Source organism: Leuresthes tenuis, unplaced genomic scaffold, assembly GCF_036924035.1.
Source record: "Leuresthes tenuis unplaced genomic scaffold, fLeuTen1.0.hap1 SCAF_16, whole genome shotgun sequence".
Classification (NCBI taxonomy): domain Eukaryota; kingdom Metazoa; phylum Chordata; class Actinopteri; order Atheriniformes; family Atherinopsidae; genus Leuresthes; species Leuresthes tenuis.
Genome location: NW_027325370.1, coordinates 30,494,693 through 30,507,350, shown reverse-complemented (window position 1 = coordinate 30,507,350; position 12,658 = coordinate 30,494,693). Strand labels below are relative to the sequence as shown.

Genomic DNA, 12,658 nt, shown 5'->3' with positions numbered 1-12,658 from the left:
ATTCATTAGGTTACTCCCATGTCTTCAATGCTGATGAACAGCAAAAAAACAGCTGCAAAATTAAATCAAGGCATCAGATCTTAAGATTTTGGGTTCAGTCCTTACCTTGTATTTCAAGTTATGGTAAAGTCAAAAGTCTAAATAAAATTCAAGATAAATTCACGAAAAATTGAAAATTAATTCTTAACGTATCAGCTAAGATATCAAAACTTTAAAAAACCCAGATATCATTTTCAAATGTTTTGTCTGGCCACATCTGAGGCAAAAAATATGTGAAGACATGCAATTTTTTTGTCAATAAGACAAAATAAAATGTTCACAACTGAGACTAAGACATACTTACCATGAAAAGCAGATAAGAGTCTTTTCTCTTCTGTATTTCTAGTAATCAATCCTCATCTCAGGTTCTTTTCATCCAATCATCCACAGTCCATGACTGCCTCTCCTTTGCACACCATGCGTTTGAGGTTTGACTTTTCTGGATGTAAATCCCAGAAAATTTTCTTCAGCCAATTTCTCATAATTCGGTCACAGTGAATTTTTTACAACTAGTTTTCTCTTCTGATGCTTTGACATCTTTCTTGGTTGATCTGTATGTTTTAGTTTGTACTTGCTCAAAATTCTAGAAACAGGTGACCAGGAACAACAAAAATCTTTTATTTTATAATCCTTCCAGAACCATTGTTTCAATAGACAGTTCTCTTATTGGGGTTGCATTTTCGGTCAATCAACCTGAAGCTACAGCTCATTATGGCCTGCAAGCACTCTCTTTTAAATGCAGATTAAGTTAGATTTTTAGACTGTGCAGGTTTGGCTTTAAAAAAACAAACACCTGGGGAGTCCATGATTGAGTGATCCCCCCCTTTCTGTGAGAAAGAAATGGCGTCCTTTTTCTAGTTCAGTACAATTCTAAAAATAGTTAGACAACAGCTAATTAAATATTGAGCTGAATTCTGTTTGAAGTACATAATCAAACAGCCATATTCATCATGGCATATTTAACACAAGTCAAGCTCAGGATACCAGTGAGTTTCAGAGTTTTTCTGTTGCAGTCATTGGGTCTACTTGGCACAAAACCAAGCCTGTGATTTTATTTCAAACTGCCGCCTCTTCACGTGGTTGAACTGGGCTGACATGACTCTGGAGCCCAGGAGCATGCATGCGCGCATGCACACGCATGCGCATGCGCGCACACACACACAAATATCCAGTTTCATATTCCAACTCATCCTGACACTCAGACATGAGACTTGGTCAGGGGTTTGCTGACACCCCAAGTACAACCATGAGGTGTCAGCACGAGTGTGTACATGCAGGTTGCTTTTTTCAAGTGTATAATTTCTAAAACAAACTGAAATTATATATAGGGCTCTTTGTGAAGAGCAAATCATACTTGTTTTTGTTAATGAGAATCACTGAAACCTTTACTGGCATTATCAGCTGAAAGGGGTAGATCACCACTTATCATATCAGATTTACTTTGATCAATTAATCAATTTCCCTGTCTGGTTTGTATGGTCAGATGGGGAGAAGAGTATATTTAAATAGCCAAGACCAGCTACAACTGTAGTATGACTTAAATGTGCATGTAAATGTACTGACATTCTTTATGGGACAAATAATCCTCTCTGAGCCCTGGTCCTGATGCACTTAGTTTTTAAAGCCCTGGAGTTGGGTTCGGCAGGACATGGTAATGGTTAAGGCTCCAAGTCTTGGTTTGGGATTCGATTTGAACACAGTGAAAAGAAGTCTGAGAAATAGCCCAACAAGAACAGTAGTACAAGCTTGTGTGAGTTTGTGTGTGTGAGGTGCTCAGGGGGGAAAGAAATAAAACCAGTGAAAAAAGTTTGGGTGAGGGAGAAGGAGAAGGAAAAACAAAAGGCAGGAGAGACAGCAGAATTTCATCAACTATATTTCGATACTCCATAGACCTGGAGAGTGGGGAAAATAAGAATGTGCACCAAGTTACTGAATGTAACAATGTTATTCCAGATATGAAAACTTTTTGTTTTTATATAATTTTTGTACAGGGGCAAAAAATGTCTCACTAAGCAGATACAGATTGTTTAGTTTCAAGGGATCACAACATGTGGCGTTGAACCAGAACAAGGAGACAGAAACATACAGGAAAAATATGAATTCAGAATAATCCTGATATTACTAAAGATAACCCAGCATTTATGGTGACAGAAGAAACATTTCTAAGCCCTTGCAGCTAAAAGGAGTCCTTTTTTTCCCCCTCAGAGAAAAGAAAAAAGATCGGATAGTGATACGGTGCTGCCTCTTGCTGGGCAAATACAAACACTGCAGAGAGTAAGCTGAAGAGTTACTCCATTTTGTATAACTAATACACAAAAAGAGTTTTTAAACAGCACGTTTATTGCTGTAATGGCATTTGACATTGAAAAACATGCTTTTAAAACACATCTAAGAAGACTGTAATTTCAACAACATTTGATCTTCACTTTGATACTAGTAAATGTTAATATTTCCTGTGTATTTTAGAGACTACTTAACTCTGGTTCTGCAAAGTACACAATATGAACATTTCTATTTAATCTGACACCTAAGACACACTTCGCATGCAAAGTTTGTTGGTAGATCAAATGAGTCGCAGTACTCATTGCTGGCTCAGATTCATAAACTGCTGTATCCAGTCAACGGAGAAAAATAGGCCCACTAACTGAGACCAAGCACATGGTTTGACATTAATGTAAGTTGTAGAACATAATAGGCTCTCACATTTAAAGAAAAAAAGTTTATGACCATCTGGATTATATTAATGGTCACCTTATTAAAGGTGGTACTGGTCTTAGTTCTGTACAGGCTGTTTAAGTGCTCAGGTCTGTCAGTGGAAAATAATCAAAGGCCCTTTGCTTTAGGAGGATGATTAATAAGGTTATCTGACTAAAATAACCTGGTGGAAACAAAGAGGAATTCAGAGCTGCTACATTTTTATTCACTTCTGGTAAAACCAATTGCATTCTTTTGTTCGAGTCAGAATTGTTGGATTTCTTTTTGAGTGAAATCTGTAGATAATTCAGTCTGCTGTTAATTCTTGCTAATCTTCAAGAAAATGAAACATGTTTTCTTTACTTTTTAATTTTACATGTCTGTATAAGTTCTGGACTATTTAAATTCAGTTTCTGTATAAATATACATCAGGCCTTTATTTTTTTCTTTGGAAGAGGAGTCCTCAATGATCCCTGCTCAGCATCACATCTGTGTTGCTCCTCTGTGGCGTTGAGTATGTACAGCAGAAAGTCGATGTGCATTCACTCCAGCTCATAAAAGCTGCTGTTCAGCTGGACTTTGAGGGACTTGAAATCCGGCCTGTCAGCTGGCTCGTAGCACCAACATTTCAGCATGATTTGATAGAGAAATTTGGGGCATTTGGGTGGTGCAGGCATCCTGTATCCTTCTAAAACTTGCTGGTACACCTCTTGGTTACTAAAAGCTGAGAGAAAAGAGTAGGTGGAGAGATGTGCAAAGGGAAGAAAAATGCAGAAGTGGTGAAGAATGGTTAAACATTTGTTTTCACAAGAATATCTGCAGACACACCTGTTGTCTTTCTAATAATAATTGGGCCAGCATTTGTTCCAATGGTGGTTAACTAACTACTTTCAGAAACCTGCTTGATCCAAAAGTAGGAACACTGTAAAATGTAAACAGAAACTGAATTGAATCATTTAAAACCAATATTGTATTCATAATGAAACCGAAAATGTATCAAATGTTGAAAGTAAAACATTTGACATTACTATGAAAAGAGAGAAAGCCATAGGTGAACAAATTGACAAAGAGGCAAAGTGGAAACCTGTTCTGCGATTAGATGAATCAAAATTTGAAAATCTCTTTGGACACTAAATTCTCCGGATTAAAGAGGAGAAGGAACTTCTGGCTCGTTATCGGCATTCAGTTCAAAAGCCTGCATCTTTAGGGGTGCATTAGAGCCCATGTAACTGATTGGACTTACAAAAACATATACAGGTTTTACATAACATATGTATCCATCAAAATTATGCATTTGTTAGGGAAGGCCTTGCATATTTCAGCAAGAGAATACTAAACCATATACTGCATTATTTCTATTACAACAGCATGACGTGGAGGTAGAGGAGCCAAGGTGCTGGACTGGTCTGCCTACAGACCAAACACAGAGATGGTGTTGGAAAGAAATTAAATCCATTCTCAGTTTTGTGCCCTGTAATAATGATACTCAATTGGTTTGTTGTGATGAACTACTGAAGGTACTGAAGTCTGAAAGGAGTTCAGCAACAAATAAGTAACGATTACTGGTAAGTAGTTTTTGCCACATATGGTGGACTAAAAGTGCTGAGAAATTACATTTTTAAATGTCCCATACCAAAAACCACATCACTAAACTAACCTGGATAAGGAAGACTTCCGAAGGTGATAATTTCATAGAGCAGAACACCAAAAGACCAGACATCTGACTTGTTGGAGAACTTTCCATGGCTCATGGCCTCGGGAGCACTCTACTTGAATGGAATCTGTTTATCCTCTGTGATGTAGAATGGCTCCTGAATGAAAAATTAATTGTTTTAAAAAATGCAAACTTGAACTTGAAACAGTATTTTATTACAGAGAGTTGAACATGTTATTGGGATTAAAGGAACTGCATAAGGCTGGTTTAAGTCATATTTATCTGATAGATTCCAGTTTGTTCTTGTAAATGAAGACCCTTCCTCACACACCAGAGTAAGTCATGGAATTCCTCGGGGTTCTGTGCTTGGACCGATTCATTTTACTTTATACATGCATTAGATAACATTATTAGACAGCATGGCATAAATTTGCATTGCTATGCTGATGATACTCAGCTGGACTTATCTATGGAACCAGATGAAACCAATAGGTTGGTCAGACTACAAGCCTGTCTTAAAGACATAAAGACCTGAATGACTCAGAACCGCCTGCTTCTAAATTCAGACAAAGCTGAAGTCATTATCTTTGGACCTGAGCGCTTCAGGGAGAAATTGTCTAGTTATATAGTTACTCTAAATGGTATTTCCTTGGCTTCTCGTTCTACAGTGAGGAACCTTGGAGTTATTTTTGACCAGAATTTATCATTTGATGCACATATAAAACTGGTTTCTAGGACTGCCTTCTTTCACCTTCATAACATTGCTAAAATCAGGAACATCCTTTCTCAGGGTGATGCAGAGAAACTAGTTCATGCATTTGTTACTTCAAAATTGGACTACTGTTATTCCTTATTATTGGGCTGTCCCACATATGCTCTGAAAAGCCTCGAGCTGATCCAAAATGCTGCAGCCAGAGTTCTGATGAGAACTAACAGGAGAGATCATGTTTCTCTAGTTTTAGCTTCTCTTCATTGGCTCCCTGTTAAATTCAGAATAGAATTTAAGATTCTTCTCCTCACATATAAAGCTCTTAATGACCGAGCTCCATCATATCTTAAAGATCTCATTGTAAGATATTTTCCTAACAGAGCACTTTGCTCCCAAACTGCAGGTTTACTTGTTGTTCCCAGAGTTTCTAAAAGTAGAATGGGAGGCAGAGCCTTCAGTTATCAGGCCCCTCTCTTATGGAATAAGTAAATGTCTGGGAAGCAGACACCCTTTCCACTTTTAAGATTAGGCTTAAAACTTTCCTTTTTGATAAAGCTTAGTTAGGGATGGCTCAGGTAATCCTGAAACATCCCATAGTTAAGCTGCTATAGGCTTAGACTGCTGGGGGACCTCATCTGTCACACCTTTCCTCACTTTGATCTCTTTTTCCCCTGTTTAATTTCTCAAATGATATTATGTACATGTCACATTATTGTGGTCATTAACTTGTGTTTCCCAGGTATCCTTTCAATGGTGTTATGGTGTTTTTTCTCTTTGACACCACTTTGACACCACTCTCACCACTCTGTCATACAGAGACAGAACAGCCCCTATCAAGGGGTCCGGCACTCCATACTCCCGGAGCACCCCACACAGGACTCCCCGAGGGACACGGTTGAATGCCTGCTCCAAGTCTACAAAACAAATGTAGACCGGTTGGGCGAACCCCCATGCACCCTTGAGGACCAGCTCTGAGGGTGTAGAGCTGGTCCACTGTTCCACGGCCAGGACGGAAAATACAGCACCTCCTGAATCCGAGATTCGACTATCCAACAGATCCTCCTCTCCAGTGCCCCCAAATAGACCTTACCAGGGAAGATGAGGAGTGCAACCAAGACAGTCCTACAACATCCAGAGCCTTGAGGAACTCCGGACGGACCTCATTCACACCCGGGGCCTTGCCACTGAGGAGCTTTTTGACCACCTCGGCAACCTCAGCCCCAGAAATGGGAGGCCCCGCATCCAAGCTCCCTGACTCTGCTTCCTCATCAGAAGGCATGTCAGTAGAATTGAGGAGGTCCTCGAAGTATTCCCCCCACCGACTCACAATGTCCCTAGTTGAGGTCAGCAGAGCCCTGTCCCCACCATACATGGTGTTGACGATGAACCGCCTGCCCCCCTGAGCTGCCAGATGGTGGACCAGAATCTCTTCGAGGCCATCCAGAAGTCATTCTCCATAGCCTCACCAAACTCCTCCCAGCCCGAGTTTTTGCCTCAGCTACTGCCGAGGCTGCATTCCGCTTGGCCTGTCGGTACCCATCAGCTGCTTCCAGAGTCCCACTGGCCAAAAAGGCCCAGATAGGACACCTTCTCCAGCTTGACGGCTTCCCTCACCACCAGTGTCCACCAGCAGGTTCGGGGGTTGCTGCAGCGACAGGCACCGACCACCTTACGGGCCACAGCTTCAGTCAGCCGCCTCAACAATAGAGGCATGGAACATGGCCCATTCGGACTCAATGTCCCCCACCTCCCCTGGGACATGGTTGAAGCTCTGCTGGAGATGGGAGTTAAAGCTCCTTCTGACAGTCTGGCGGAATCCCCCATTCCATACATATCAGGTCAAAAAGAGGATAAATGGTGAAGATGCAAGAAACACTCATCAGTCACATCAGTCATCTGTTATTATACGCTTGTTAAACTTTTTGCAACTGCACCAGGACAAGCCGACACACACAGTTTAACACGGAGCAGTTTTACCTATAGGCTAAATCATTTTTGCCTTGACAGGTACTTGACATCCACCAAGGTATTCCTGACTACACTAGTAGCTGAAAACAGAATATGAGCTGAAAGAGATCTGGGTATGTTGTATCTTTTGCTTGACAAAAGCTTCTCATAATCAATGAAATCATGAGAAAATACCATTTTTCAGGATCTTGACGGCAACATTAATGTGGTTCCTCCAACGTCCCTTGAAGACATCAGCAAAGTTGCCACTGCCCAGCTTCTTCTCCAAGGTGAACTCCTCTTTTGGCAGCTCCCACTCATCCACTGTAAAATTATTTAAATCTTGGATGATGGGCTTTTTCTGATGGAGGGAACACAGGCAAATTTCTATGAGACATACATTGTAACACACACAAATATACTCGAAGACATAGATATTTTAATTTTTTCAATATTTATGATTGAGTGTTTCTGTCATTGGAAAAAAGTGAAGAAGAGTTTCTGTATACTTAAGAAATTCCCTTAAAAATCTGAAAAATATTTGGAAAAGATGTCTTGAGGACAAGCATGAAAAAAAATCATAGAACAATTTACACATGTAAGTTTAGTTGATATAGATGCTTATGTGGATGCTGACAGAAATAGTAAATTACTTTCACCACTGAAAACTTGAGCTACAAAAGTAAATTTTCTTTTCTCCAGTTAGATGTTAAAACATCTAACAAACATATGAAGAAGCACACAAATAAAAGATTACCAGCATATCGTGTCTTACCCTCTTGCAAGGGATCCTCAATAGGCCTGTGTTGCTGAGGCTGTGGGTGTAGTAGTGTTCTACCATGTCAGTTAGAGAGTCGAACTGGTTATTGGGTTCTATATGGAAAACACTCTCATCTTGTTGGTGGATTTTAAAATGCAGCACTCGATTGACTCGCTTGACCTCACTGCAGATAGATTAAAACATTGTTAGAAAAAAGCAAAAGTGGCTAAGAAAAAAAAATAGCATTTTGTTTGTCTGGCAGACTGGCCACCTCATTCAACTCTGTCAAACTAGTTATTAACTTTCCTGTATTAAGTGTTGTTACTTACATTTTTACCTTGGATAACATACATAACCTGATGGATTTTCTAGATTTGAAGGGAATACCCAGTCAGAATGCTACGTAACTCTAATAGAAGCATGGTTTAAGTTGAGAATGAGAAGGAGATTTAATGCCAGTACAGTTTTTCTTTTTTTCTTTGTTTCCTGGCAGTTTAATTACTAAATAAACAGCAAATGGTATGAATAACTATTTGTCATATTTGTTATGTGTCAAACTATGGTTGTGTTGGGTTTTGGGCAGGAGGATATGAACTGGTAATGTCAGAAGAATTATCAATATGAACTTTACAGAATCTTGCACCTCGATTACCACTCTAGTTTTGGAACCTGCCAGGTTTGAAAAGAAATTGTTTTCAGTCATGTTTTTTAAATTAATTTTTAAAGCCTTGCATGCTGATTGGGCACCTCGTTATATGGAAGTCTTCCCATTCCTAAAATTACATTCTAGTCTTAAACATTTTACACATTTCCCCCCTGTAAATTTATGAAATCAATTCTGAATTGTTTGTGCATCGAATTTGAACTACATCCTCTTTAATTCAATATATGATACACCTCTTGTGGTTTTTTGTCTTGCCTGAAAGAACATATCCAATGTTGTCTTTTTCACTCTGTCGGATGAGAAAAGCTCCCTCCTCATTTCCTGGTCCTATCAAATGACTTTGGGCCTCAAAGCGACTCATTGTTCCATAATACCATCTGTATTGGGACAAAAAATTAGAACAAATGTCATTTCTCATTGTCATTGTAATATTAAAATAATTTTCTGAAATAGATTAATTCATATCCTGAAATTGTAGCTGTGCACTGGGAATTGATACCTTGACTGGTTTCATATTGCCTCTACTATCAAAACATGTCAACCACCTTCAAAACACTTGCAATAAATAGACTTCACATAGCAAGTTTATTTTTTGTGACAATTTACACAGAAATACTATGAAAATTTTCAGTCAGAATACCATCACTTCTGGGCTGGACCAGTGGATGAGGTCTTTACCTTTACAGAGTTACTGAGGGGAGTTGTGTTGTGTTTGGGAGTTTGACCATCCAGACTACATGTGTTTTAGGGGAGGTTGACCATCCAGTCTACATCTGTTTTGTGGGAGTTTGATCATCCAGTCTATATGTGTTTTGGGTGAGTCTGACCATCCAGTCTACATGTGTTTTGTGGACTTTGAGAAGGCTTATAATCATGTCTCCTGAGGAATTCTGTTGGGGTTGCTGTGGGAGTATGGGAGTGCCAGAGTCACTTTTGCAGGCTATTTGGTCCCTGTAAAACCAAAGCAAGAACTCTATCCACATTCTTGGCACAAGGTTGAACTTGTTAACTGTATATGTTGGACTCCGTGAAGACCGTGAAGTCTTTTGTCACCAATCCTGTTTATGATTTTTATGGACAGGATCTTGAGGCATAGTCAGGGAGAGGAGGGTGTCTAGTTTTGGAAAAACCTCAGGGTCGCATCTCTGCTTTTTGCAGATGATTTGGTTGCGTTGTCTTTTTTCAAGCCATGACCTTTCAGCAGGTACTGAAACAGTGTGTAGCTAAACAGTGTGTAGTGGAAAGCGGAGAAAAAAGCTTTTTGAGATTTTCTACAGAGCAACTTTTCCATTAAAATATGTATTCTTAAAAATGGTGTAGCGTTCTAGATATGACATTAATTCTTAAGATCTCGTTTAGAAAATGGGGCAACACCTACCATTTACGCTGGCAGGAACGTATGAAAATATATATTAAGAGTCGTTACTGAAGGTTAGAATTCTCTCTGAATTGACCAGAATTATTTAAGAAACATGAAACACGGATCGATTATATATATGGTCATTTATTTAACGTGGAGGTAAGACAGCACTCAGGACGTATGGTAATGAGGACATAACACCAAAGATTCACTTCAATAGATCAGGGATAAGAGAGACATGGGACTTAATATTTCTGTAGCGGTCTCTGGCTAATTATAGGGATGACTTACGAGATTTGAGACTTGTATGAGATTTGAATGAAAACTTAGTTATTTTAACTCGGCCCTATTTATTACCAAACCACAGCCGATGTTCCTTGAGAGGTAGACAAGGGTGGATCATCCTTTGAGCAGAATCCAGAGAATTTGGCCGCCGCCTTCCCAGGAGTTTGGGTGAGCGAGTCCCCAAGCGGACGCTTGTAGATTCTCTTTCTCCGGTGGAATGGTGGCCGGTGGAGCAGCTCATGATCCTTGGAGCTTGCGGTCCTGTCTCTGGTTCTGGTTATGCTTGAAGGCACCTGATGCAGTATCTCGGCTCCCCTTTTTAATGTGTTTACTGACTATACAACTGAAATAATATGTAGATGGTTGAAAATTGTGTCTTTATATTGACTGTAGGGATACTGAACCTCTGTGAACCTGAACCAACTGAATCTCAGCGTATTTTGCATTTTGTTTTTCAGGCAGAGGGACGATCTGCGGGGAGTAGCCTAGTCGTGGGATATGCACCCCTCTTTGCATGCAGTGTGGTGTGTGTGTGTAGGGTATTGGTCACTTCACTGGATTGTAGGTTAGATTGTCCTTGCAGTGTAAGTTGGAGTTGCAGTGATCGGTGTGCACACGTGATGATTTCTATTGGGGTTTGCGATAGAATCTCCCTGCGGTAAGTACCCTGTCCTGCCAAATTGTTGTAGCCAGTTCAGCTTTTATTGTATTTCATGTTGTGAAGCCATTTATTATTTATATATTAGTTGTTTTAACAATTTTAATAGTGTTGAATAAAATAATTTTGACTTGTCTTTTGACGGTTTTTCCTTTTGTCAAGTCTTGCCAGTTAACTTCTTTTCAAATAAAAAGAGCTCAAGTCTCACGCAATGAGCGTGAGACACACGCATTTCAACAAGTTTACACACCCCACATGGCATTTCTCACGCTGAGAAATTATTAACTTTGTGGCACATAAATTCTAATGGCTTATACTATAAACTAGTCAGTAGCAGGTTACTGAGCGCCGCTCGTCCAGCTGTCTTGATTTAGCAACCCATCGGCAAATCACAAAATAGAATTTCTCAGCCAATCAGAAAACAGAATTTCTTGTTGCCGGGTGAGGTCTGAAATGGCTTTCAGCTGCAAGCACGCGTTCCGTGAACACGAAACACACTTAGTTTAATTCCACACGTGGCTAAATTGATGTCTTAATGAGCTATTTGAAACGATTATTATGCTATACTACCAGGATAAGTGGGCAGTGTCTGTGCAGACTACTATTAAACGGCTGGTTCCTGGGAACTAGAACAAGCATCAAATGTTTTTTTGTTTGTTTTTTTGCTTTTTTTTTACTGAGGAGCTTGTATCTACAATTAATTTCAACACTTTCCAACTCTCTCATGACTCCAGTTAATGTACACCTATAATCTTTACAGTCCCATCGTCCATTTATTTTGGCAATAGCTTACTCTTTTATTGCGTTGTTTGTTTGACACTTAATGCTTACCAGTCAATCTGTGAAAGTATGGGATAAAACGCGTTACTCACGGCTGCATCTGAAGAGACTCAGCCCTTGCCAAGTAGTTATTAGGTACGATCCCGGTATCTAAGACTCGTCCATTCTGGTCGATCCTTTGTGCCTTCCACCAGTCTCCGCTGTGACAGACGACCCTAAACAGATCCCCCTCCTGAAAGGACAACTCGTCCTCATGACGGGCTTCAAAAGCCCAGAGCGCTGTGTGGATCGCGCTCTCTGACAGCCCCTCCTGAGAAGACAGGTGGCTCGGTGGTCTGTCCTCACCGTCACCCACACTGCTGCTGTCTCTTTCTTCTCCATCACTATCCCCTGTTCCTCTACTTTGAGGAGCTGTCTTTTCGTCTTTGAAAACCCTTTGCCACAACGATTCTAGACATGGACAGGCACCCCGCAGACACTCACCCATGTATAACCATGAATTGCCCTCACTTAGAGCCTGCGCGCATCAGCTCAACTGATCGACTGCACTTTTCCGACAGCCAGAGAGAACATAGAGCAAAGAATTCTCGAAATGGCTAAAACAGAAACTATTGCTTTAGGCTGGGCCAGTCGAACGACTCACTGAGAAATGACAATAACTTCCTCATGATTGACAGAAACTCCCGCCTACATGATAAAAATATTTATAGATCTAGATAATGTAGTTGTTTACTGTAGGAAGCATGTATATGAGCTGATTCAATCCAATAAATCAGAATGGATTAACATGGGGAGTGTCCATCTATTGAAGTGTTGCTTTCAGTTCACTTCAGGAAATGGCCCAACTTGTTTCCTGCATGATGAGATTAAGTCAATTTTATTCTTGTGGCTGAAGTTTCACTTATGGTAACGTTTCATTGGATGTCACTCATATGTAGTCATATGGTACAAAAAAGAAAGAAAGAAATGCTTAAGTAGAGCCTGAAAGAAGAAGTTTTCATCCAACCACATGATCTTTCTATAAGAGCGATAAGAACCTGTGAAAAGCCACATCTTTGTGGCAATTTTTGCTTTTAAACCTGCTATGATTTAAACTAAATAACAGAAA

At 40.0% G+C, this 12,658-nt stretch overlaps 1 protein-coding gene across 1 annotated transcript; it reads right to left on the bottom strand.

Annotated features, from left to right (window-relative positions):
• Nucleotides 1-2,420: 2,420 nt before the first annotated feature.
• Nucleotides 2,421-12,166, bottom strand: LOC140271916 (protein-tyrosine kinase 6-like). The gene is given in 7 exon segments (XM_072367216.1): nucleotides 2,421-3,457; nucleotides 4,391-4,544; nucleotides 6,684-6,792; nucleotides 7,226-7,404; nucleotides 7,819-7,964; nucleotides 8,699-8,844; nucleotides 11,643-12,166. Coding segments are annotated over 7 exon segments (1,311 nt in total). The 5' UTR covers nucleotides 12,038-12,166; the 3' UTR covers nucleotides 2,421-3,275.
• Nucleotides 12,167-12,658: the final 492 nt, after the last annotated feature.